General features: G+C 41.9%; 1 protein-coding gene across 1 annotated transcript; it reads right to left on the bottom strand.

Moving 5' to 3' along the window:
- Window positions 1-874: 874 nt before the first annotated feature.
- SRSF4 (serine and arginine rich splicing factor 4) lies at window positions 875-27,003 on the bottom strand. The gene is made up of 6 exons (XM_014853682.3): window positions 26,499-27,003; window positions 10,195-10,337; window positions 9,221-9,333; window positions 5,965-6,179; window positions 2,635-2,724; window positions 875-2,375 (listed from the first exon to the last, which is right to left on the bottom strand). Exons 1-6 carry the CDS (start codon window positions 26,603-26,605, stop codon window positions 1,538-1,540), a joined length of 1,506 nt encoding a protein of 501 aa, XP_014709168.1. The 5' UTR covers window positions 26,606-27,003; the 3' UTR covers window positions 875-1,537.
- Between the last annotated feature and the right edge of the window lie 778 nt (window positions 27,004-27,781).

Raw genomic sequence — 27,781 nt, 5'->3', positions numbered from 1 at the left:
CCATGGCTTTGCTTGCAGATGTTTTTTTCAACAGGAATGCCTCCCCAACCCCCACATCTCCAAAGGTTCAGCCTATGTGCTGTCTCTGAACCCAGATGAAGTTACAACTCCCTTCTCTCAATGCCCACTCTACCCTCATGGTGTTTATCATTTTCAACCAGACTGCAAACTATAGGAGAGCAAGAAACACTCTGATCTTGTCTCCCCAATATGTCCTATAAGGTATGGTTTATAGGAGGAGACAGGACAGTATTTTAAATCTAGGAGCAGTCCCCAGTACATGCACAGGAAGCAGTCTGGAAAGTGGCTCTCTCCCCTCCCAAGCTTGCCACAGCATGTAATGTAGGCCCGCCGGCTTCCTCCCTGCCTTGATGCCTCTCCATGGTCCCTCAAGGGTGGAGACCAGACTGAGCCACCATGTATCTGGTGCCTCCTATAGAGGCAGGCCAGACCAGTATTGCTGGGAAGGAGTGAGGCAGAGGTAATCCAGCATAGTTTCTCTTCCTGGCTTTTGCTTAGTCCAAATCCTAAGGTGATGAGGGATGCTCCCTTGGATTCATGGCAAGAAGTTCAACAGACAGCACAGAAGAAAGAACACTATGTTCATGAAGAACTCACCTGGTGATGCTCTGAGTTCCGAAAGTGACTCATTTCTCATCTGCTTGGCCATAAGCTTCTTGAGAGGATGGACTGTAAATTCCTAAAAACTTGCCTTATTCTCTTGGGTGAGAAAAATCCTTTAGGAAAGTGTTGACTTCCTACCCATGGGTGACCTCAAGGAATAAAACAGTCATTACACACTCAACTTTCTATGCTAAGAAAAGAGATATCAAGATAGATCAGGAAATGCAACTTCGATTCAAGCACCATGAAATTTTGTCAAGCAAAAATAGTCTTTATTCAAATTTAATGGAAACAGGGGTCACTATACTTTGCAAGACGGGGAAAAATAAAATTAAAAAAAATTCTTTTCTTTTCTTTTTTAATATAAAACAATATAATCACAATACCAGAATATGGAACTCTACAGTTTATTTCCTATGGGTTACTGCAGGTATCAATTTTCCTCGACTGTGCTATTCACAACTTTGTTAAGTCCAAAAATATGAAACCAAAGTGGTAGGAAACTTAAGACTTAGCACTTTCACTAAATGGCATACATCAAAGGGCATCAATTCAAGGGCAAAAATGGTTGAACTCACCATACCTACCTATGTCATCATTGCAGCCTTAAAGCCGTCCAGGTACTGAGCTCCCTGTAGGAAAGGCCAGGCCTGAAAGCCAAGGCATTTTGGATATTCTACTGTGGGCCATGAGTAAGGGGGTTTCAAAGAGAAGATTGTTTTCAGTCGAGCAGGAAGGCCTGGTGCCAGGAGGCTTTACGGAGAGGAAGCACTTAGATTTAACAACTGTAGACACACCATTAGGGGAGTTAAAAATGTACAGCAGTGCCATATGTTCTACTTCGATCATTGTGCTACGGCTACCAAACACGTACAAAAGACTGCTCGGGAGTTCCAGCTGTGCGCGCAGCCACTTAGGACCTCGAGTGGGACCTGGATCTAGACCGGGAGGGTGATCTGGACGCAGACCTGGATCGAGACTTGGACCGAGATCGGGTTTTGGAAGCAGACTTTGATCTGGAGCGTGATTCCGATGGAAGGTTTGGTTTTGATTTGGAATTGGACCTCGACCTGGACCGGGTCTCCGGATTGGCGCCAGCATCCTCGCTCTCCCCTCGGCCTTCCCTCTGGCCGGACTCGGACTTGGCATGTTCTCGCTCCTTGGACGCCGAGCGGGATCGCGATCTGGACTGGGAGCGGTCGGTGTCTTCCTTCTTCTTCTTTTTGCTGCTGCCGGACTTGCTGTCTCGCTTGCCGCCCCGTTTTCTGCTCCTCTCACTCTTGCTGTGGCTGCGGCTCCGGCTGCGGCTCTCCTCCCTGCTTCTCTTCCTTCCCTTCCTCTTATCCTTGCTTTTGCTGCGACTCCTGCTTCTGCTCCTGCTGCCGCCTTTGCTCCTGCTTCTGCTCCGGCTCTTGTGCAGGCTTTTCTCCTGACTCCGGCTCTTCTCCTTGCTCCGACTCCTGCTCACACTCCCCCGCTTCTCCTCCTCCACTCTCCTCTCCTGACTCCTGCTTCTACTTTTACTCTTGCTTTTATGCCTGCTGGGACTCCGGCTCTTGGATTTCCCAGTGTTGTCGCTGTTCTGGACCTTCTCTTCGGCTTGGTCTTTGCTCTTGCTGCGGCGCTTGTCCGCGCTGCGGCTGCGGCTGCGGCTCTTGTCATCCTTGCTGGGGCTCCTGCTTTTCTCCTTCTTGCTCCGGCTCCGGCTCTGGCTGCGGCTGCGGCTCTTGCTCCGGGAATGGGAGCCTGACCTGAAGAGAGACCGGGACGTTACATCACATGAGACCTCAGACTTCATGCTAATCATGAGATGACCAAAGGATGTGGAGCTTTTGCCCCACAATCGAATGCAGGGCTTGCACTGCACAATGATTGCTTTCTGAACCCCCACAATTCCAGTCCAGAGCCAGAAAGACGGGGGTGAGGGAAGACTGGTAACATGATTAAAACCAAAGTGGGAATGGGACGGTGTTACCTGCCGACCTCCTCAGTTACACCCGGAAGACCTACCTGGACCGGGATCTACTCTTAGAATGACTGCTTTTGCTGCTGCCGCTTCGGCTTCTGCTCTTGCGAGAATGTCTGCTTCGAGAGCGAGACCTAGGGGGACAATATATTTCTTTAGTATCTGCCGACAAAAGGCTAGCTGAATAGAATCAACTAAGACTTTTTTTCATTCAAAAAATATGTAGGGCGCTGGCTGCGTCCACGTACAAAGTTGGAAGAGAACTCTCCTCTGTGCTCTAGGCCCAGATCCAGTCACCTGCAAACATTCCACCTGGATGGCTTGCCTAAGACTCTGAGCATCTCCAGTCCTGACCCACTTTCCCCTAGACCAGCTCTTTTCGCTGGGTTCCTTCCTTAGTTCAACCGATGCCACTGTTATTTACCCCATTCCTCATATGAGAAAACACAGCCATCCTTGACTCCTCTCTCCCTCATCCTCTTAAACACTCAGATTCTGCCTCTTATCTCCCCGTCTGCTTGTTTCTGCTGCCGCCCTCCTGAGAAAGCCACCAGGGTCTCTCTCCAGGTCCCACAAGAGCCCCCTGACCAGCCTTCCTGCACACACTTTTGCCCTTTACTCATCTATTCACCTCACTGTGAACAGACAGCCATTCTAAAAAGATACACTTCAAGCTTAAAAAAGTCTTTAATAAGCCAACACTGTGGACTCTCTGTATCATTTCCTACCAAAACCAAACAGGGGTCCTGGGGGAAACGACTAATTCCAGGTGTAGGGCAAGAAATGCACAAGATGGGACTAGAACATCTCATCATGACAGAGGGAGGGAAACTTTCAAAGATTTCTGGGCATGATCATCTATGAAAGGACTCTTGCCAAAAATGTTTAATCTGTATCTCATTCATACCTCTCTAGATCTAACTTCCGGTTTACACGAAGTTCAGCAGAAGTACAAGTTCAATGATACTGAGAGGAGACAAATTCAGAATGTAGGAGCATATTAAAGAAAAACCAAACACAATAAAACTAGGAAAAGTAAATGTCATGGAGGGAAGAGGGTAGGAGGGGCTGCTTCAGACTGAAGAGACCTAACAATGCCTTGCAATGCATGACTGCACTGGCTCCTGTGGGGGAAAAATGCAGCTATAAAGACATCCATGGAACAATTGGGGAAATCTGAAAATGGCCCGGACATTAGATGACTTCATGGAATCACTGTTAATGTTCTTAGTTTAGAAAATGGAAGTGTGTTCATCCTCATTTCTGGAGACATATGCTGAAGTATTGAGGGGTGAAGTGTCATTTTAAGTGCTACAACAAAATAAATGTAGAGGGTATGTGTATAAATATACATGCATACATACATACATAGAAAAAGATGCAGAAGGCAGCAAAATGCTAACAAGTGTTGAATTAGAAGGAGGTATACAGGTGGACTATTCCTTCTACTTTTGTTTAAAAATGATAATAATAAAAAGTCTGGCGAGATATCTAGTAAAGCCCATTCAAACAGAAAACAAACAAAGACAAAAGATTTTGAAGACAGAGGAGCCAACCTGATGGGCTTCCAATGACCAAAGAACAATTATTTGAGCATAAAAAATTTATGACTGCAATTGATCAAACATTACATATGTAACATCCAAGAGTCATCACCACCTTTGGGGATTGCTAGGGCACACTTAATATTCTGAAAGTTGGTCATAAAAGTATCAAATTTTTATTTTGCATTTCCTATAAAAATTACATTTTAAGGTAGCAAAGAATGGATGAAGGAAATGATCTTTTATAGAATTACAGCCTTTAAATACAGAAAGAATGAGAAAATTAGAAAGTCACCATTTTGCAACCACTAATGAATGGCTCCAGGTAATGATGACCAACAAATGCCAAAAGTATTAGGTGGAATGTTGATGCAGAACTTTATAAGGGACGACTCAGGCTGACAACTCCTGAACACTCTGATGCATGTTATCATCACTCAAAGTGGGACATGCAGACACCACATAAGCGATGCAGCAGGAAGTACAAAGTACCACTTAGGAAGAGGACCTGTGAAAAGACTTCCCTTACTCTAAATGCCTCAGCATCCGACTATGAGTTTACAGGAAATATGGGGGACAGGATAAAGGGGTGTGCTAAACATCATCACAGGGATGCAGTCAGCAAACCAATTACAGAAACATCTTCAAAACAGATCACTGTGTCTTCAACAACTAAATGTGTGGAAAATAAAAAGAGTGAAGAAGGATGTATCAGTGATTAAAAGGAAAATTAAGAGACAATCATCCAATCATAATGTGTAGACCTAGTTGGGATCCTAATATGAACAAACCAACTGCAAAAGTACACATCTGAGGCCACTGGGGAACTGTGACAACAATTTTGCTAACAGCACCATAACGTCACTTAAAAAGTTAGAGACATACACTGAAGTATTTACAGGTAGAGCGACAGGGTGTCCAGACTTGCCTTAAAACAACGCAGCAGGAAGGGTGATGAAACAAGACTGGCGAAATGAAAAGGACTGAAGCTGGAGGGGTGACAGGCATGAGGGGGTTCAGAGTTCATTAAACTATTTTCTCTAATGCTTATATACTTGAAATTTTCCAGAATAAAAAGTTAAAAAACAGTAAAATCTAAAATGCTTCCAAGTCTCTAATGACTTCCCACTGCTTAAAGCCCTTCCCTGGCTTTGGCTCAGCAGGATCCAGCCCTTCTCTGCCTCATCTCAAGCCACTCTCCTCCTGCCTCCCTCTTTCCTCCCTGGAGGCCTTCAAAAAAAGCTGTTCTCTCTGCTAGAAAGGCACTTATCCATTCTCTGCCCACTGTCTCCAACTTATCCTTGAGGGCGCAGCTTCCATGACATGTCCCTCGGGAAGCCTTTGCCAGCTCTCCAGCCTACTTGTGCTGTGTACCTTTCCTTTCACACACTTAACACAACGGTAATTATTTGCTCAGCGCCTGTTTTCTCCACTAGACTGAGTTTCATGAGGGCATGGGCCATATTTGTCTTGTTCACTAGTGCCTGGCCAGTTCGCAGAATAGCTGCCGAATAAGACAAAACCTCCACTCTTGAGTAGCTGGACCAGTGGCCATGTTTGCCCCCAGTAACGGTGTGATCTGGGGGACCCAGGAATAAACGCAAAAGCAGGTCACTGAGACCTGCCTCAGAGAAAGGCCTTTACTTCTATTTGTACTTATGACATAAGAGTTCAAGAGTTTTACAAATAAATGCTCAGTTCAAAGTTCCAAGTTGTTGAACCAGATGGAACCATGGTACTGAGAATCCAACAGGAGAAGGAAAACGGACTGTCTGTGTATTCATTAATGAATTTACTGTGAGTGCCAACACACAAAGACATCAACAGTACCTCGAGTGACTCCGGCTCCTGGAGTAGGACCGGCGTCGTCTAGAACCGGGCTTGTCTTCAACTAATCTGATTTTTCTGCCATTGACTTCAGTTCCATCTAACTTTTCCAAAGCTCTTTTCATATCAGAATAAGACACAAATTCAATCACCCCTTCATTTTTGCGACCCTTGTGAGCATCTGCATACGTCACTTCTCCCGCCTGACGCATATAATCCTAAAGAAAAAAAAATCCCCAAATAAGTTAAGACACATTCCTCTAAAATATCTGACACCATCATCATAATGAAAGTTCTTCCTTTCCTTTAGGAAGAATGATGGCTTTCACCACAATGAAGTCTACTGTTAAATATTTCCATCTCCACACCAACCACTTCTTTAAAGCCTCAGGCATTAAGCAGGTGGTAGAGACAACAAATGAATATTTAACTGTTCTTTTAAAGTGATGTGTGAATATAAAAATTTTTAGTTAACTATCATTTCCTCAATTTTATAGTGGCAAATTCTTTACTTACAGAAGCTTTAGAAACTCACGTCACTACATTTAAGTCAGGTCTTCTAGATTTCATTATAAATCCGTGTTTGAAAACATATACTGACAAATACCAAAGGTAAAATATAAACAAATCCAAAGACAGATTATGAAATTAGTAGCCCAATTTTATCTAAAATTGTTTTCACATTATCTCTGCAGAACAAATGAAAGACAAAAAGGCAACAGAATAGCAGTGTCCAGCTTTGGCTGCACGACGAAGTGTGTCCCATCACTACAATAAGCCTCTTTCCTCACTCTCTTTGAGGACTTAACACAATCCAACGAGAGAACACCACTGACACACTGGATAAATACTGAAGGGATATAGAAAGAAGAGGAGATATGACCAGTGTTTGAAAAGAAAATGCAATTTGGATAAATTTAAAAGAGAGACTTATGGCCAATTTCTCCATACTTCTTTAATATATGATATACACTCAGTACATATTTGTGGAATGATTAAATGAATATTCAGTAGCAGTTCATTGTTGTTATTGCTTTCCTTCCCACGTTTTACAAAGTTAGAAACATCGAACATACGCCATTTGATACTATATCTTTGCTCATTGCATCAAAAAATGTTTACATGTGTTAACAAATAATAATCTTCATAATTAGTGTGCCCAATACTTTTTCTGAGGATTTCCCAATTGTTGGGACTTTCAGATTATATATGGTCTTCTGCTATTATTCACAATCCAGCAATGAATATTTTCATACAAAAATTTCTTTACTTCAGTTGAATTATTTGCAGGAATGGGGATTCTGGGTAAAAGGCAGGGAGCCCACATAATTTATCCTCCAAAGTGGGATATATTTGGGAGTGAATAAGGATATATTAAGTTATGCCAAGACTGGGACCGTCCTGGGCAAGCTGAGACATGATAACTCTGGTTGTTACCACTTTTGTTTATACTGCCATACTTCCAAATCAATAACAGCAGCAGCTAACATATTGAGTGTCTGTTACATGACAGGTGTGATTTAACTAATTTAGTCCTAATTATAACCACAAAAGGTAGACACAATCATTATCTCCACTTTACAGAAGAGAGAAGTGAAATACAGAGATGTTAAGTAAACTGCTCAAGGTCACTCAGGGAGTAAGTGAACGTGCTGGGGTCTGAACATAAGCAGTCAGACTTCAGAACCTGAATTATTAATACTACCCCACACCATGGGTGAAACTACCAATTCTCAATGCCACCAGAGGTATACTACTATAAAAATTTCATCTCAATGCCATCATCATTGGGTGTCATGAATTTACACGTTAAAAACTAACAATATCCCTAAATTTGCTTTATTTTGCATTTTTTTCATTAACAGCTAGCATTCATTGTGCCAGAAACCATTCTAGGCTTTCTTTTTTCTTTGAGGAAGATTGGCCCTGAGCTAACATCTGTGCCTATCTTCCTCTACTTTACATGTGGGACGCCTGCCACAGCATGGCTTGATAAGCAGTGCGTAGGTCTGTGCCCGAGATCTGAACTGGTGAACCCCGGGCCACCAAAGCGGAGCAAGTGAACCTAACCATTGTGCCACCTGGCCGGCCCCCATTCTAGGCTTTTCTTTTTAATAAAAATGTATTCAGTTCTCACAATAACCTTGAGTAGAAATGATCATCAGTCCCATTTTATAGTTGAGGATTATGAAGCACAAGAGGAAAGTAACTTGTCAGAGTAAAATCACTGAGCAGGGACTCAATCCAGGCAGGTGGACTCCAGGGCCCTGCCCTTAAGGCTGCCTTGACTTACTGGGAAATCTGCTCTCCTAAGACTGAAACGACCAAAGGTACAGAAGTATAAAACCAACTGAGGATACTGGCTAGGCTCCATTTTAACCAAAAATTTCAAAGTCTTTCCAGTTTCTACTCAACATTTGGGTGGAAAGAACTCAGAATACAGGAGTCCTTCCTTCACTGAGTGTAATCTTGCTGGCAGACACTCAGTAAGGGGCTGCTATGTGCTGACAACCAACACAATGCACTAGAAAAAATGCCAGCTTATCCCTAGTCCCAGCTCTTCTGCTTAAGAACTGTGTGAGGTAACTTTTTCTGAATCTCACCTTGTTATCTGAAGACTGCTTGGAGTAAATTTTAAAAAAGAAAAAAGATATAAAAATGCTTTGATAAGTTAAAACTATATGAATGTAAAGGATTCCTAACTGCTTTTTGCTGACCCTAAACACACTCACTCATTTTGCTAGAGATGACTTGAGTAATCACAGACTAAAAAGAGAAGTGAGCTGGGAAAAGTCTGAATTTTCCTTTACATTTGTCCTCCTAAAGACCAGCCAGGTTAAGACACTACACAATTAGCTTTTCTTCCCTATAGTCCATTTTCACCAATGAGTATCTACACTGGAAGCCAACAAAAACTTGCATATTACAACCAATGTGGCAGGAAACAACAGTGGTTGCAACCTTTCCTTTTATTGGTGAAAGTACACTGGCATCTCTCCACAGCATTCTCTACAGAGGAAAATGTCGCATAACATAGGTTGTCCTCAGAGCGATGGTCCCATAATGGACAGGAGTGAGACTGTGATGCCTTCTGTACTGCTATGGAACCTTTAACTGGAGAATTTCTGAATACTTTGGGAAAGCTTTCAAACATATAATACCACTACATTCCGTGTATGCCTGGGCCTGCATAAAATTACTTCTTTCCCAACCTCGACTCCTGCCCAACTTTATCCCAGAAGGTTAATGGGGCCCAAACCTTTAGGTCTTGCCAGCTGCACCGACTTGACAAATTCTCCACAATAAGTCTGTATTCTGTGCGGGTAGGAGGGCCATATTTATCTCGGCCACTTCTTCTATAACCATATCCACCTTTGGAAAGTTCAAATGGATAAGCTTATTTCAATGGAGGAAAAGGAAAAAATGATACAGCATACATTTCCCTTAAATATACCATTTACCGCCCCCCCAAATACCACATATATTTTAACTCTATCCCCACCCTTACTTCTAGATTTTTTTTTAAAAAAGCCATCAACTAAACATGAAAATTTAATTTACAAGTTGTAAGTATATATATTAATATTTACATTTAAAATTAACATGCATAAATTAAAAACTATTAACAATTTAGAAATAAGTAACCGAATTATTAAATCAGTTACTGGTGTTACTCACAGTGATTAAAGTTTTTGTGAATATTTTATGTGAAAAAAAGATTTTCAGGCACCTATTTCAGTTTAATCTCATCTGTGTCTAACCCTTGGGATCCTCACCACCCAGGTCTAATGGGGAAAGGTTGCGGTCGTCACATGGCTTCCTGTTTTTGGTCAGCCAAGGGCCACAATGGTTCAAAGAGCCACGCATGGAAAGGTAACCCAAGGTCAGCAAATGGAACAGGCAGTCATCTTAGCCTCAAAGGATTCTTTTAATTAAAACATTGAGGTCTTTGTTAAATCTATGTTAAACAATTGCATTACAGAGAAAAAAAAACAACACAAATACACATCATTAAACATAATTATAAAGTATTAAAACAAGAAAATTATGTCATTAATTTAATTAAAATTAAACAAAGATATTTGCAATTTTACATTTAAAAAGATACATAATTTATAAAACAAACGGCTTAAATATCAATACATTTCAATGTAACAATTAATTAGTTACTTTAAAAATTAACATTTAATAACAAAGGCATGTCATTGATACAAATGCCCTTTAAATGCTTACTGCGTCCAGAACCGTAACTGCCATCTCGACGTGGGCCTCGGGCATGCTCAACAATTACTCGCTCACCACAAAGGTCTTTGCCATTCAGTTCATAAACAGCATCATCTGCATCACGCAGATCATCAAACTCCACAAACCCGTATCTAGGAGAGAGCAAACCAAATCCTGGTTGGCACCACTTTGACATCCAGCTGTACTAACATTAAAGAGAAAGCAATGAGGTTCATGCTTAGCAAAGGTTAGGTGGGTTGTGCAAACTAAGGGTCAACTTTCTCTTCCCTTTAGCTGAAACCACTTTCCTTTGTGCCGAGAGGTAATGCAAGAGGATAGGGCGACTCCTGTCTCTCTAGTAGGAGGCTTGCTAAATATAGAGATCATTTCTTTCGTTCCCTAAGTAGTTGGTGGCAACTGGAAAGACCTCCACAGGGATGCTTGGTATAAGGTATCAAAATATATAATCCTACAAGATTGAACATTTGCTCTTTCGAATCACATAAAAACTCATCTTTTTAAATTTCAGCCCAAAAGTGATATCTTAGAAAACAATAAACCTACATTCAGGTACTGTGTCTTAACTGTTAAATAATGTTTGGAATAAAATACCAGGTTAAAAAAAAAAAATCACAGTACCTTAAATCTCCTCTGTGAAAGAAAAAAAAATTTTTAAAGTTCCTGTTTCTCTACCTAAACAAATTAGTCACAAGTCAATTAACTGTTCTAGAAATTATCAGTGAAATTAATTTGGAGCTATTTACTTCCTCAAGATATTACAAATTCATTTCCATGAGGTTTTAGGTAGGGTAGAATTCCCTAAAATCTATCAACAACTGTACAAACTTCTGCACATACTGCTAGGAATTCCCCAGCAAGGAGGTTTGGTGGTTTAACCCATATCCGAAAGAAAACAAATCCCCCAAAATTCCTATTAATGCCTGTTAAACCGTACAACTTATAAAACTAAAGTGCAAAATTTGTAAGATATTTATAAGCAAGGTTAAACAAACACCCTGTAAACTATGTTATCAATAAACTTTTAGTTTGGTCTAACACAGCTGTGAAAAGTCTAGCTTTGTGACCACTGCCTGTATTTAAAAACCAAAACCATCTTAATGATCATACTTAATCACAAAGGAAAGTTACAAGCAATGTCTTCAAACCCTAACAAAGCTGTGTACGCAGGCAACACTGACTAGCGTTCCTCTGTGTCTAACCACACTGGAACTAAAAACAGATGATGAGACTTGCCAGAAGTTCATCCAGTCTGACCAAAACGATTCCATCCTTTAACATGTAATGCTGCGCTCAGCAACACATTAAGTGAGAGAACTCAGAATTTCAGAATTTTTTCTTTACTAAACTAAGTTCCTTTCAAACAAAAGTCTCTCAAGGTGACAATGTACAGCTAACAACTTTGGAGGATTTTTTATGCTGAGATGTCTATAAGTGGCATTCAAACTTTAAGAGTCACTGAACCTCAACTCCATTAAAAAAATCTAACACAGACACACCCAGTTGTTTAATGGGAAATGTTTTGCAGGAGCACAATTCAGAAGCCACCTGGCTCAATTTATGGACTATGAAGTCTTTAAAACATGGTTTCATGCTTCCATAGGCTGGAACTGCTAAGTAGCTTACTAAGAATGATTTTGAACATGATGTCATGTTAGACAAAGCAAGCAAAGCCTCTCCAAATCACTGACTTACTATGTTAAAAAGTGCTTTACAGTCACTATAAATCTATAAGAGATAATTTATGGCAGCTGCTTTTTCCTCTCCTAAGTAGAGTGGGTCATCAGGAAAGCTATACTATCATTTTCAGAGGAAAAAAAGTAAAAAGCAAATAAAAAAATTAAATCTAACTACTTTCTAAATAGATCATAAAATACTCCCCCACCCTGAAAAGTAACTGCCTTAGTTTAATTGTCTAGACTGGTCATAGGTCTGCTTTGCCATAGCATCACTGCCCTTGGCACCATATGAGAGCCTAATGCCAAGCAGAGAGGGATGAGAGAAAACATTCAACATGGGCATGATGAAACGGCCTCCGCTTGCCTCTAAGAGTTACGCACTGGCTCGGCACCATTCAATGGCCCTAACTCATCTGATGGGATTTCAGAAAGACAAGATAGACTCCTGAAGATTAAACAAATAATTCACAGGGACATCCAAACAGCTTTCTTCAAAATAATTAGGGTTTACAACTACTCGAGGGTCAGAGAATGCAAGACCCTAAGCTCTGCAAGTCATCTGCAATAGAAAGCCAAACTTCTGTTAATAACAAGTGATGCTTATGTCAGACCTATTGTGGTAATGCATTCTCCCAGACTCAAATATCATCCTGTGCATGCTCATTCCATTCCAAGGCTTGCATGCAGAACTCATTCTGACCTTTGAGGGAGAGTAATGCCAATCTGTTAAGTGGAAGGCACAATTATTTAAAAACAAAAATTAATGCTCAGACAGACCGGCCTTTCTTTGCAGCTGAGGCTGAAGCAAGGTATATCTTGCCAATAAAATTCCTCCATGAGTTGTAGGGACCAATTTGTGTTATTAGAGGGAAATGGCCCCTACAGTCCTTCCCTAATATTTACATCTAAAAAGTCCCAACAAGCAGGTCACTTAGTAGCCACATTTTTGTGATATCCAAGTTACTTACTAAAATAGTTGAGTTGAGATCAAATTTATTTCACAGAAAAATCCTGCCTACTACTCCATGAAAAGCCACAAAATCTACTTGGAACATTTTAACGTCAAAGTCCAGTGCAAGGATTAAATCAGGCACCAGATTGTCACTTCTCTCTGCCACTGGCATGTTGGGTGGGTTTGGAAGAGTAAATCAAATATCCTCTGCACCACAAACCACACCTGATAGGGACTTCTGTTCTGAGAGCAAAGTACAGACCAGATCAGTGTGGCCGCTTCTGCCAGATTACTATTTATTTAGATCTGTTTTACTGAAAGAATGACTTTCATTCAATAAGTAGAGTGAATGGGTTCCCCAAATAAGGCAGGAAGACCAGACAATAACAGTAAAGTGTTACTTAACATTTATTAAGTAATCTCTATATACTAGACAATGTTATTTTCTTTAATATTCACAATACCCAAGAGTGAGGTACTATTATCCCCGTTTTACAGATGAGGAAACTGAGGCGCAGTGTTAAAAACTTGCATAATAAAACAGCAGAGCTGTTACTCAAAGCCAGTGGTAGAACTCCTGGCTTGTAACTCAAACTTGTAACTATTAAGATCCGAGCAGCATCAGTCGGTCTGGGTTGCAGTCCTGGTTCTGTTATAAACCAACTCTGAAAAGCACATTGAAATCACTTCATTTCTCTGGGTGTCAGTTTATCTGTGAAATGAGGAAGCTACACTACCTATCTCGAAGGCTTCTCCTAACATCAGTAGTATAGAGAAATGTTAAAATTAGTCTTCTTCTAGCCTAATGATGGGACAAGTTAAACCAATACGATAGCACCAGAGATATACAACAGTGACAGACACGGGTAGTTTTAATTTTTAACATCTAAAATACTACTGTATGGGTCCCAATTTTAGTTTTATTTAAACATTTTAACTGTCTCTGAATTAAATTTTAGTGCCTTCAAGAAAGTAAAGCTCTTCCTAGTAACTAACATCAGAGAATCTTTCTAAGTTGATCTTAACATCTCTTTGTAGCAAATAATATGAAACTAATCTCTTTTCCCACAAAATACTCTCCTTTTGAATCTTTTGTCAAATTAATGAGGGATATGAAATACACACAAGCATGTATACACGCTATGTGTTGGCATGTGTATATATCTCTTGTGTGACCTGTGAATAAAGCCTCACGAACACAACCCAACACATAAATTTCTTAACTCTAGCTGCAGACACCCTTCCTCCTGTACTCTATTAAAAACACCCATCTTTCAGTAATTCTAGTATGAAAATGAAGAAGATAAAGAAATTCAGGAGAATGAATCTAAGACAAACTAAGAAATCCCTCTATGGCAAGGACTGATAACAACAAAAACAAAAACCCCTCCTATATACCCCCTCTTGCTTGACTCCCAGACGTCACGTCTTTCAACCCTTCTCCCCTATGCCTATGCCTATGTGAAAGAATAAAAAGCACGGCCAAACTATTAGACGTACAATACTTTCCAATTAAAAGAAAAACTACTTTCTTCAATGTTTCTCTGCTATCGCCCTTTCCTAAATTCTCTTCCTCTGGGTCACAATTTATCCTGACCAATTTAGTCAAAAAATGATAGGAGAGGAGTTTCCACCATTTTCTCCCTAAAAAGGTGGGTACCGTGGACTTTTGCCAAGTATAGACAGGTAACTGGACACCACAAACAAAAGCTACACTGAATTATGTGGGCTGTTCTGAACTTTAGTCCATTCTTCCGCCAGGGCCAACACTTGGGGGTTCCTCATTCCACATCTCACGTACTGCTCGGACCATCAGTCAGAACTCTGAAATGCTAGAACGGGGATGACATGTTTTTAAAACTAAAGTACTCCAAGACTTCAATTTTAGAAATGTTAATCACACTTTTCCCCAAGAATTATCATCTGAGCTTGTGCTGTTGCTAAATAGGCTTTCCCTCATCCTAATAACCCACCCCAATGGTCCCAAATACCACTCTGGACATTCTACTGAAGAGGATGTGGAGTTTATCTTACCCCTCTTGGAAAGGCTTAGGGTCATTCCAAACATCTTCACTGAACAGGGAGACGGGAGAAAAGTCCTCTCTGAAAAACGATGAGCGCGACCTGCTCTGGAGGTATACTGATCAGTGGCTAACTGGGCAGGGCGTGGCTCAGGGGGTGTCCAATACCAGCTAACAGATGGGGAGTGGATACAGGAGCAAGGGAAAGCAAGCCTCCATGCGTGTGCCTGCGGTCACCCACCAACACTGCTTACCGAGGGGCAGGCCTTGGATGTTCTCTCTATAAGAAAAATTTGCCCCTTTCCACAGTGGATCTCTGCTCACCTTTGTCCTAAAACTGTGCCACATGCTTTTCTTTGAATGTGGACATGACAGTCCTCAGCCAACCATCAGCAGGATGTGAGTTTTGTTTTCCCAATGTGGTGAGCCATTCCCACATTCACTCATTTTCCTTGTAAGAACCGAACCTCTCCATGGATGGTCAGGATTAGGGATGTTGCTGTAGCCAAGGAAAAATTTTCATCTGTTGAAGTTAACCCATGGGGTGGCTTGAACCCTCAAATTAGGGTTAATAGCACTGTACTTTAAGGGCAGAACCCTTAAATCTACCCTGAAAGAAATGGCATTCAGTGAACAGGAATCAAACAGCTTTCTTTCAAAGCACTCAGTGTTTGTCCTATGCTTCAGCCAACTTGGTGTTATGAGGTGAAAAAAGTTAGGACAGGATAGTAATAAAACAGTAATTCTTGCTGTCTGCATAAAGTGCTTGGAAAACTGCAGGAAGACACTTCCGCAACCCACTCTCTAAGTGCTCAGGTGAGGCCAACTCAGAAAAGCTTGTGAGCGAGAACTGTAACTTCTCCCAATTCCAAAGGTCTGCGACATCCCAGGGGAGGCAGTGGTCTGGCCCTCCACGTAGAATTAACCAGCGCCACAGTCACTGCTCTGGGTCACTGATTATGGTTGTAATTTGACTTTCCCAGTAACAGTGGGTTGTTTATAACCCACAACTAGGAACTCCTACCATGTGAAGTAGGTTCCTGAGACCCTTTCCTATCCTGAGACAGGAAGGAGTGGCTCTGGGCATTCTGGCCTCTCTTTCTTTAGCCTCAGAGGAGGGAGGGCCATCAAGGCCACCCGGAGAAGGTGGATGACTTACCCGTGCTCACTGAGTGGCAGAGCTGGGGTGCGACTCCAGGGCTCACCAGTACCCAGTCTGGGGCTCTTTTCACGTCGGCACACTGGCAGTTCCCGCACACCAAGAGCTCTCTGATTAGAGCTAGTATGGATTCCTGGTCTGCAAACGTTGGCCACAGCTCAGTCTGCACTTGATCTTTCCCCACCTTCAAAGAAGAAAACCTACCTCATGACTTCTCTCTTCTGGATCCCTGACCATCTAATTCACTCCCAACCACCTTTGACCATTCCACTCTAGCTGCCCAGTCTAGTTCTACAGTTTTCTCATTCTGCTGGGCTCAGGGCTGGCTCCTCCTGCTTGATCAATTTACTTAATTCTAGGATATGGCTATTTGTATTTACTCCCCCTGTCTCTTTACATGTAGCAGGGAAAGTCCGCTGCTCTATCATTCTCTTGCTCAGAGGTCTAGAATGACTCCTAAATCTCTTTGTTTGTCTCACTCTCTAAAGCTGGAATGACTTGAATGCACCAGGTGAATCACGTCAATCTTCTTCCATATTCTTGAGGATTTCTCTCTCACGAAGTCTCAGAAACCTGCCTGACGCCAATCATTTTAGCATTTTTTTTAGCTTGAGCACTTCTACTCAATTACATGGTTTCATGATGTTTTTGTGGCCTTTCAAGCCACGTTCTTTTTTCTTTGTGTTTATTCTCTCATTTGATTATCAGCTCTTTAATAGTAATAACAAAGGCTAATATTAGCATAGTGCCTGGCACATAGCAAATAATTATCCATAACACTTCATTATTCCTCATAACATATGTGAAGAGTGTACTATTATCATTATTATTTCCATTTTATAAATGAGAAGACTGAGGCTTGGAGAGGCTAAGCAACTTGCTCACTGTCAAGGAGCTCTTAAGTGGGTATAGCTGAATTTGATCCCACACATCCACGTGACTCCAAAACACAAGCTCTTAACTACAAGGTCGCACCGCCTCTGTAAAGGCAGATGCTGCTTCTCTCCTATAGTCCCAAGGACAACTCTTTTCATTCAACAAATGCTGCTGCCTGACTTGATAATCTAACTTCAGAAAAACCAGGTTGTACTAAAGTTTTTTGATCTAGTGGGGTAAAGACTCCAGAGAAAATACAAACTGATCTTGGGGCAGGGTGAAGCACCTCTAAGCTCGGGATATGTGACAACCAGGTTACATTCACTCTTGTCTTTTGGTTCCCATTAGCCAGTGTCAGCCATCTGGTCCTTCCGAAAACATGTGTGGGTTCAGAACATAACAGACTAGAAGAATAGAGGAAAAATAAGATTATTCTGTGCAATCCCCATCCTGGAGGTCCCATATCAACCCCTGGAATCTTTTTTTGGTTTTTAAGGCTCAGCAAAAATTACACTACCATAGAGATGATGGAGAGCTGAGCCTAGAGATGGTAGATATGAATGGATATTGACAATATTATGTATTAAGAATGCATTCAATTAGTTTTGTAAGGAATGGTGACTAGATCATAAAAGCATGGATGGTGGGGGAAAAAAATGACCAGAAATCAAAGAATACTATAAGGTTTACAGACTTTCAACTATACAAGGATGAGAGCAGCAACCAGAAAAGTACTTTGCAGATGATAAGCATTTAAGATCTGATTTAATTCCAAACTACTATTAACATGACTACTCTAGCCCACCAGGATTCTTTCCTTCTTCAAATTCCTTTGCAATAACTCTCACAACTCTGAGGTTTACTGTTAGCTCATAGAAGAAACTAAGATTTAGAGCAGTTAAGTAACTTGCCAAGGTTACCCAACACTTGGGATTCTTCAAACCCTAACCTAAAATCCACATTCCCCCACCATGTTCTATTGCCTCGTAAACACCAGTGGAAAGAAATGGTCCGTAAGAGCAAACACTGTTTGAGAAACATAAGCTCCAGGAGCACAGAAAATCAGTGTCATCAAATTATGTGCATTAACACAAATGCCCACGTGAATATTAACATCTTATGAGAAATATTAAATGGTAAGAAAGATCATTTCTGCATCTAATGTGTACTAATATTAATAAGTTGTGAACATTTACTCTCTAAACTATTAGTGGAACCAACCCTATAAATTAACTATCAACATTTTAACATCAGTCTAGGAAAAGAGAAAAAGATAAATCATTAAGAAAATACCAGTCCATCTCTAAAGGAACATTCACATATTGGGGTGAGGAAAATAGAACAGAAAAAATCATTATCCTAAAAACTAAGTGATAAAACAAAATTCCTCCAGAATAGCAGGAGATAGAGAAGAGTCTGTATTAAACTCAAATTTAGTTTTACTTTGTAATTGTTCTATGGGCCTATCTAGATGTCCATTTGTTTCAACTATCCAAAACTGTTTCAAAAAGGAACTAAGGTTGCTAAGCTATTTCACTTTTACTAGGCTGCCATCTTATTTCTACCCTACAAAATGGGACCACCCTCAGAAAGTGATATACTTGCAAAGAGTTTGTGGATCAAACTATCACAACCTCCCTGTCATAACTAAATGTATTACTTTGACATTTGAAAGCCAAAGGTTTCTTTCCTTAAAGGTCACAAACACAATCACACCTGTGTCCATTTCAATTTTCTGACACTTATCAATCTTAAGGGTAAATGAAATTAAAAGGTCTCCCAAGAAAAGAAGGTCAACCATTCCCTGATGACACAGTAAAGTTCATGAAGACTCAGTCACAAATTAAAAACAATTAAAAAAACTCAGGAGATGAAAGTCATATTACCAATTTAGAATAAAACTCTTGGGACATAAGATAGAATTACCGTAATCTGCTACCCGTACTTAATGAAATAAAAGTTTACACTCAGCAGACAGCACTACCTGATTCCACACCAAAGCTACAAACAAAACTGGTTCGTACTTACCTCTAAAATGATACTACCAGTGGGGTGGCAGGTGTTAAAGCCTTTTAGTGGTTATGCCTCTGGGGCCATCTTGGCTGTTCTCAAGTCCCTTATAACCCCCCCCCCCCCACAGTCTGTGGGCTGCAGTCAGTTTCTTTTTTATTTTTATTTTGGTTAAAGATGCTACTCTTTATGCTATTTCTTGGGATGCCCTTCCCTTGAAATTGGCCACTTCATATTTTAACAAATTATTCAAATTCTTTTAACATTAATGAATCAACAGCTTCATTTCATCCACATGCAGTAACTTTTCTCAAAGTCAGCGCTTCCGGTCTGTGGTTCCTGACTCCTGGGCCTGAGCCTCCTACTTGCTTCTTTTATTCCTGAAGGCTAAATGCAAACCTCCCTCCTTCAGTCTCACCCCTTTCTCTAGGTCTTGGAGGTCTGTTTACAAAGCACCCGCCATCCCCTCCTTTCAGGCATCCAGGCCTAAAGACATGGGCTGTGGTGGAGGGATAGCCAGTATCCTTTAAGTGCTTCTTTAGGTATCATCTGCAGCTCAGAGACCTCTAGATTTTCACCTCAATACATCTGAAAGGTCATGTAGGGCATTTCCTCAAAGTATGGGCATGTAAATTCAGAGCACAATCTGATCCCTCACCTTGGGGGTACTCCGAGAGCAGACAGCCCCAGCAATCATATCAGGACAGAGATCACTTACTTGCACAAATCCTACCCTGGTCAGCCGTGACAAAGCTGACACCACCTTAACAGCTCTTCAAAGAGTAGCCCGAGGAGGAGAATCGCTAGCAGTCTCCGTTCAGGGCCAACGTACCACCTGTCTCACTTTTGGCAGTAACTCGTCAGCTTGTTGGAAGCCTCTGCAGAAACACTCAAGACTGAACAGGCCGTGGGACTTGAACTACCTTCTCACCCTCGGAGGCAAGTCCCAAAAGGGTAAGACTGAACCATCTGGAAGGAAACAGCATGACAGAAGCTTTGACTGACACTGCTCATGCTGTATCTGGCATGTGAATAACAAAGATCTTCAGTTTCTGGAATTGGCAATAACTCATTTTGTAACCTTGGGCCAGTCACTTATTCGCCCCATGCCTCAGTTTCCCCATCAGTACAAACTAGAGACAACACTTTGATATACTCAGTTGAAAAACAAATCATCCAAATGCACACTGTCAATATTTTCCAAAGTTTTAAAATTTCAGTCTTTACAAATCTCTAAATACCACCCCCAAAAGTATTCTCTCAGATGCATGGAGCACCTTTCTTCTGAGGAGCTCAAAGTACAATTTTCTAGTTAGATTACCTGGAAGCAGCCGAAAATACTGGGAACCCAAACCATATTTTGTCTAGCCTCCATCCTGTGAATATCTTTTAAGAAGAAACAAATACTTCGCATGGCACTTTTATTCAAACAGTAACTCAATGAGGAAGGGAGGGGCAAGACATTAAACTGAGGAACACGGGTTTAAAATGACTTGACCAAATAATTACAGGTATTGTTTATTCAATCACAAATTGACTGGGAAATCAGGACCAAGGAATGGAAGTCTCAAGCCAGGGGAATTTATGCCAGTAACATCTGCTCAAAATCGCAGTATTTTATTGTCTCTTGGCACTCACTGATTTTTCCAAACGGCAGAAATTTTAAAAATTACCTATGTCTTAGGAAAAAAAAGTAACATACTTAAAATTTTTTGAGGTAGGTTGACTTTAAAGAGACTTCAGTAGAAAAACACCTTGGTCACATTTGTAATAGTTATACTACTAATAAAACAAGGATAGAAAAACTACTTAACCCATAGTCCTATTTCTCACAATTTCTTACTTGTTTAAGAAAAAGTTCCTGGTTAAAACCCATGAAACCATTTTCACCTGGTAAATGAGCAAAGCTTTTAAACAACAGAGACACTCAACGCTGGGGAGGCTGCCATGACCAGCAGGCTCATTCACTGCTGGTACAAGGGTGACGGGTGCAGCTTTCCTGAAAGCTATTTGGCTACATGCATTGAGAGCCCTGAAAAAGTTCATTCCTGCTGTGACACATGAATTTTACTTCATAGAACGTGTCCTAAGAATGATAAAAACGAAAGTTTTATGCACATGAAACCAACACAAGGTTATTTTTAACAGCGAGAATTTAGAGACAACCTGGGAGGAATGGTTACATAAATCACAATATAGCCATACAGTGGATTTTATACAGCCATTAAAATGAAGTGTATGAGAAAGATTTTAACATGAGAGAAAAAATACATGAGAAAAATTAAGTAGAAAAAGTGGTACATAAAATTGCATAGACCTTGCCTATGTTAAAAGGATTCTTGACACTTCTTTTCTACTTTAGGTTTTTAGTGTTTTCTAAATTATCTACAATGAACCTGTATTTATTTCCTAACCAGTCAAAAAGTTATTTTTTGAAAAAGTTCTTGACTCTCTTACGCTTAGTAGGCTACATGCATGAGCCTTAAAGACTGCAAGATAACTTCCCTCATAAACAATTTTAAACATTCTAATTAAAAAATATAATATTAAAAAAATGTAATAAAGGGTAGCTGAGAGTTCAGAAAAATAGGCACTCAAACATGGCAGGTGAAAATATAAATAAATACTATTTGTCTAGAGTTATGGAAACCAATAGGTAGCAAAAGCCTTAAAAACATGTAAGTACTTTGACTCCAAAAGTCCAATTTCAGGAATCTGCCCTAAGGTAATAATTAGAAATATCCACAAAGATTTACAGAAAGGATATTTGTTACGGTGTTATAAATGCATAAAATAACAAAAAACTGAAGATGACCTACATGTCTTACAACAGTTTTAATTATGTGCCTTAAACAGCATTTACACGCGGGAATACTACGCAGCCATCAAGAATCAGGTAGCAGTAGAACACTTCATGACAAAGAAAAGGACCAGGCTGTCAGGCAGGAATAGCAAAGCTACAAAACAGAATGTACAGTATGATCCTAAGCAGGGCAGGCATAAGAAGTGCATGCGCTTGTGCGTGTGTGTGTACAAAAAGGAAGTCTCAAAATGCAGACAGTGTCATCTCTGCATGATTTCCTTTCGTCTATGTTTAAAAAACTTAAAATACAGAAAATTTTTATATCAGAAATAAATACACGCTATTTTGAAGTGTTATATGAATTAATGGGTCTGTAACTATGCACTGAACAGATTGTTCAAATGCTCCTTTAAACAAAACTATGTTTTAATCTCTTCTTAGAAAATAATAAAATTAACCCAGAACCAAATGCCTTACTTTTCCCAACATAGATTCAAAGCCTTGGTATATGTGGTTGGTTCAAATGTGACATTATTTTTGAGGGCCATGAACAAAAATGTGCTGGGGTCCTCCAAGGGAGAGTCATTGCTGTCGTCCATTAGTTGTAGCATTCCAGAAAAATGATAAAGCATTTAGCTGCTGTCTGGTGGTGGAGGAAGGGAATTTCTCACACGATTAAGAATAAACTAACAGGGGGCAGGCTCTGTGGCCAAGTGGTTAAAGTGCTGCACGCTCCCCTTTAGGGGCCCGGGTTCTCAGGTTTGGATCCCAGGTGTGGACCTACTCCACTCGTCAGCCATGCTGTGGAGGTATCCCACATACCCCACATAGCACAAAGTAGAGGAAAATTGGCAATGGATGTCACCTCAGGGTGAATCTTCTTCACACACAAAAAATAAATAAACTAACAGTCAATTAACCAGAAACCAATAACTTGGAACAAAAAACTAATTATATTTCCTTCCTGGCTCTTTTAAAAGAAAAGACAAGAAAAAAAATAAGCTCCCATGAAGGATTCAGTCAAAAGAGAAAATTCCTGTGTATGTTCTGGGGTTGGCAGAGATTCATCTCAGTATCTAAGGCCTGACAATACCCTACAGAGATCGGGGACAAATCAAACAACCACTTGACTCAAGGAGAGTAACATATTTAAAAAATTAACTAAGGTATCTTCTACTCGAAGGAATTTTTAACAACGGTGAAAACAAAAACTTCCTGGTAATACTTAGATATCATGAAAATCCAATTAAACAGACTAGACCTCCCTTGAAAATTCTGGCTGGTCACAATTTCACCATAATATGAAACACAGGTTCTGAAACTTATAGCCATGTTTCCCTGCAGAGTTTTAATTCATGTCTTTAACCAACTAAAAACAAAACCAACCAAAAAACCCTCAATGATTTGGGGGTTCACCTGTCCAGCTACTAGCCAAGTAAAATAATCCTAGGATATAACTGATAAATTTTATTAACTAAAATACGGAAAAGTTAAGATATAAAGATTCATGACTGAAAGCACAAGCTTTTGTGGTAAGAGAAACTACTGCATGAAAAATCGTCTACATTTTACATGAAGAAAGTGACTTATTAACATAAAAGAAAGCCCAGAGAAGTCACAAACAATCAAAGGCAGCAAAGTTACCATAGAGGTACGAGGCTGTCAACAGGTACTGCTGATACCCTGGGCCTCCTAGTCCGGCAGCGGCTCTTGCTGGAGGGCTCTTGCTGGAGGTAGCGTGGCAGGTACGAATGTAACAGGCCCTGAGGGGATCTGGAGTGGTCTATATGGTCTTGGGAGATCTACATCCTGTTTATGGTCCCAAACTGAACCATCTTTCTAGGAGTTCTCTAAGACAAAGGCCATCCGGATTAGGGCCGCTGGGTACAATAAAATGGCAGGCAATGAACTACTACATACGTAGGTCTTCTCCAAACACCAAGAGGGTCCATAAAATCCTCTCCTGGACCCTAAATCTCCTTTGGAGAGCTCATCTGCTTCCTCATTTGGTAAACTTTCTATTACACCACTAAGCACCTCATGACTATTTTAATAATCCTGAACTTTACTCCCAATCCTTCAGCTTATCTGTCTACTGATATACCTCACTTGAACAAATCTGAACGCTTCAACAATTCTTCAAAGCTCTGTCTGTCCAAAATCTGCTTTTGAGTTTCAATTACTAATAATCACAGTCTAGATATGTTCAAAAATGCTTTTCAGGGAGATCTACTGTGCCTTTTAGTTTCCAGGTCTATAAGCTTACATGTTGCTAAACTATGCCATCTTTTCCTTTTGTGCCAACTCCTTCCTTTCAGACTCCTTCACACTGGTGGCATCTACCTCAGTCAATTCCTGCTTGAAATACATCTATACATTGGTCCTTTGCTCAGAAGTCATTTTCCTCTGCAATGATTTCTGAATGCTGCCAGGAGGTGTGCCCATTTGGTGACTGTCATCCCTGCCTTCAAATCCCTGAAATGACTTCCCATTCCTCATTTCAACCTTGACTTTCAATCACAGATGCCACGCATATCATGGTTTAGCAGCAGAAATGTAAAGTATGAATAGCTCCCTACAGGAGACCCAGGTATTTAGGGTCCTGCAAGCATTTGTCCTCTTATCTCATCGTTTGTCAGGTTGCTCAATTACTCCCCCCAGAGCCTTTGAATTCCCATCTATGATTTTGAGTGTTTAATGTAAAATCTTCTACTTCTTGTTTCTGGTTTATGTTGTTAAATTTCTAGATCCTTCATGAGATTCAGTCCAAGCTCGATTGTTTATTATTTCTCAGAACTGTCCCTTATTGGACCCCTCCTCCTCCTCAGTTATGACATACACTATTCCCAAACACTTCTCTTTCTGCATTTCAAGCCTCAGTCAATCCATTTTTCAAAGCTCATTTCAAACAAATCTTTTCAAACAAACCATTCCAAGTTTTACTTGTTTGAGTTTAAAGAGAGAGCAAGCATTTCTTAACTCAAAGTGTACATGTTATGACCGTAAACACTTAATTTACTCAAGAGCAGAGTTTTCTGCCTCCTCCCCAATTCTTCATCTTCTGCTATCACTTGAGTAACTGTGGAAAACAGACTTCATCAAATACGCTTCATGTTATCAAGCATAAGATGTCTCCTAATGATTACGCTCAAATCCCTCTGATTATAGCCCTCATTTATAGCTGTGAGCCATTATCTCCAATCTTCCTTTTCCTTGTGGATGAGGAAACTTAAAGAAGTTACTTGCCCACAGATAATAAGTGGTAAAAAGTTAGGATTTGACCCAGGCTTGTCTGGCTTCAAAATCCATGCTTTCCCCACAAAATTTAGTTATTCTGACAACTTAGTCGGGCTCTGAAGAAAATTGGGAGTTTTAACTTGATCTCTCAGATATATGGTATACATCACAATAACAACCCCCCGCGTTTTATCTAGTAAATTCCTTAAGAACCGAAAGCTCTATTGCACAAAATGAGTAATTTTCCAAGCCTTTTACTCTAGAAGAAATCAGTATTCATAACACTTTATTGAGGACACTTTCCTTAGTAAGAAGGTGATTCTTCCGAATGGTCAATTTGAAATGACTTTTTAACCCAACCAACAATCTGAATATATGGTAGCCACCAATTTTTCTCAAATGTGCAACTACTTAAATATCTTTCATAACTTCTCAAGTGTTAGTTGCTAGTATTACACTGGGAGTAAACTGCAGCCGTATCAGACCTGTTGCAAAGTTGGTCTTGTTTCTTAAATAAGCCAAGAGCTCCTCTAACATCCCAGGTTTAGTATCCTAAATGTCCCTCCTACTCCTTTTAATTTTCACACCCATGTCTTTGAAGGCCTACCTAACATCGCCTGGTTTTCAGAGTTTTCCCCGTTGAGTATCTTCTCCAGGCCTGACTCCTCATCTCTTTCGTTTTCCCTGAAACATGTAGCCCTTGCTGGCCCTGCGTCGCCAAAGCAGCTCAGGAATACAAGTAACAGCCCATTCCCGGGGAGGCAGTAAATTAGCAATTTCGAGTTGTGAGTCTCCGTCTCGTTAACCAGTCGACGCAGATATTAGCCAGAGTGGCCACGATTCTCTAACACATTCTACAACGACAAAGCAATTTTTTGGCAAGTTCTGAGATCGGAAACCACAGCGTGGAAACTCTGCACGGAGTCTTAAAGATAACGAGTTAAGACTTTAATTTACCCTTGCAACGGGAACGGTGAAGGCAAGACGATACTTTCGAAACTGTCACTAGACTACTCAAACCGGAGTCTCCCGCCCAAAAAAAGGGTGGCACATGGCAAGTCAAAAAAAGGGCCTCCCTCCAGAGCTCCTGTCCCCGGGAAAGATGCGTGGTGACCGTCTGATCCATTAGACTAGGGAAGAGGGGAAAAGGGAGCAGGAAATCCTGTTTATTTCCAGCTGCCCTCAGGGCGGGAAAGGTCGGTCTCCAGCCGGAGACGAACCAGGCCCCTCTGCCGGGGCCTGAGAAGGAAAACCCAGGCCTCCCCGGCGCCCCGGGGCTGCGCCCTCCCGCCCGGAACACCGATCCCACTCGGGTTTTCCTTCTCCCCGTCCCACTCGGATCCTCCCCACCGCTCCCATTATCCCTCCACCACCCCCACCCGCGCAGGCGCAGTGGGGACCGGGCCTACCCGCGCCCCCGAGGCGCCGCGACTATGGCGGAGCCGGAGCAGGCCGGTGCAGCTCCGTGCGGGGCAGGCGACCCTCTCCCGTCCCCGCGGCCTCCCCGCCACCGCCGGGGCGCTGTCCCCACCCGGCCGGCCTCTTCCGCCCTCCTCACCCGTTCTTCAGATCCACCTCCAGGATCTTCCCGTAGCCCTTAAAGAAGCGCTCCACATCGCGCTCCCGGGCCTGGTAGCTCAGGCGGCCGATGTACACCCGCGGCATCCCGGCAACGGCGGCTTGGCCCGGCCCCAGCCCCCTTAGGCGGCGGCCGGCGAAGCGAGAGCGCGGCGACGGCGGCGGCGGCAACGGGCGGGCGGCGGGACGGACGCAGCCGAACCCCGGCGACGTACACGAGCACGCAGCTCACGAGCGCGCGCCTCCGCCTCCCCCGCCCTTCCCGCAGGCGGAGGGTAACGGGAGGGAGCGCGCGTTCGCTTCCCGCCCGGCCAAGGGTGGGGGCGGGGCTTGCCCGGGGGCGCGCCGGCGCGGGGCGGGGCCAGCTGATCGACAGGCGGCTCAGGCGGCGCGGGGGCCGTCCGGTGCTCGGCACATCCTCTCGCGAGTTCGCCGTGGCCGGGCCCGGGCTGCCCTGCGCCGCCGCCGGCTTCGCCCCGCCCCCCGGAAGTGCGCGCGCCTCCCCCGCCCAGCTAGCGTCCGTGCTTCTGTCCTTTGAACCGGGAGTGGTTTCGCCGTTAGAGCAGCCGCTTTGGAACTAAATCTGGGCTCTAACCGTCTGTGCCTCCCTGACCTTGGGCTCCTTACGCGCCACCTCTCTGAGCCTCGTTTGTCTTCACTGTAAAAGGGGGATAGTGATTCCAACCTGCCAGAGCTGTCTTGAGAGTTGAAAATAGGTACGTAAAGCACTTCGTACTTTGTGCAAGTGCCCAATAAGTGATGCCGATATTATTTTAAAAATCGGACACTGTGCTTCAGTACAAGCAACGTGGGAAGTGGACAAGGCTGAAGCTTTGGAGCTAGACTAGGCGTGACACTGAGTAAATTACTTGACCAATCTAACCTATTTTCTAACTTGCAAAATTAGAATCCAGTAATTCATCCCATCTCAGTGACGAACTGGGGTAGTGGATGTGGAAGTGCTTGGAACGGGGTCGGCACTCAATAAATAATATTGGTTCCCTTCTCAGTAACCCGATTGACTTGAAGCCACAAAGGAGTTTTGTTTCTTTGCTGTTCTTATTTTTTAAATTATATTTTGAAAGGATAATTCATTAACTGCTTCAAGTGATATACGGTGAAAAGACTTCTCATCTCTGCCCTCTGGTCGCCTAGTTTCCCTCCTCAGAGGCAAACAGTGTATCAGCTTCTTAAATGTCCTTTCCGAGGTATTTTACACATAGAAAGCAAATAGTAGTGTGCTATACGCACAGTTGTATACTT

Source organism: Equus asinus, chromosome 5, assembly GCF_041296235.1.
Source record: "Equus asinus isolate D_3611 breed Donkey chromosome 5, EquAss-T2T_v2, whole genome shotgun sequence".
NCBI classification, from domain to species: domain Eukaryota; kingdom Metazoa; phylum Chordata; class Mammalia; order Perissodactyla; family Equidae; genus Equus; species Equus asinus.
This window is presented reverse-complemented; position numbering and strand designations above follow the sequence as displayed.

Excerpts from the sequence above, each read along its gene's own strand:
- SRSF4 (XM_014853682.3), bottom strand. The coding sequence starts at position 26,605 with ATGCCGCGGGTGTACATCGGCCGCCTGAGCTACCAGGCCCGGGAGCGC. Across the intron at positions 10,338-26,498 it reads GAGGTGGATCTGAAGAACGG|ATACGGGTTTGTGGAGTTTG; the intron begins GTGAGGAGGGCG and ends GCTCTCTCCTAG. Across the intron at positions 6,180-9,220 it reads GCAGCTGGCAAGACCTAAAG|GATTATATGCGTCAGGCGGG; the intron begins GTTTGGGCCCCA and ends TTTTTTCTTTAG.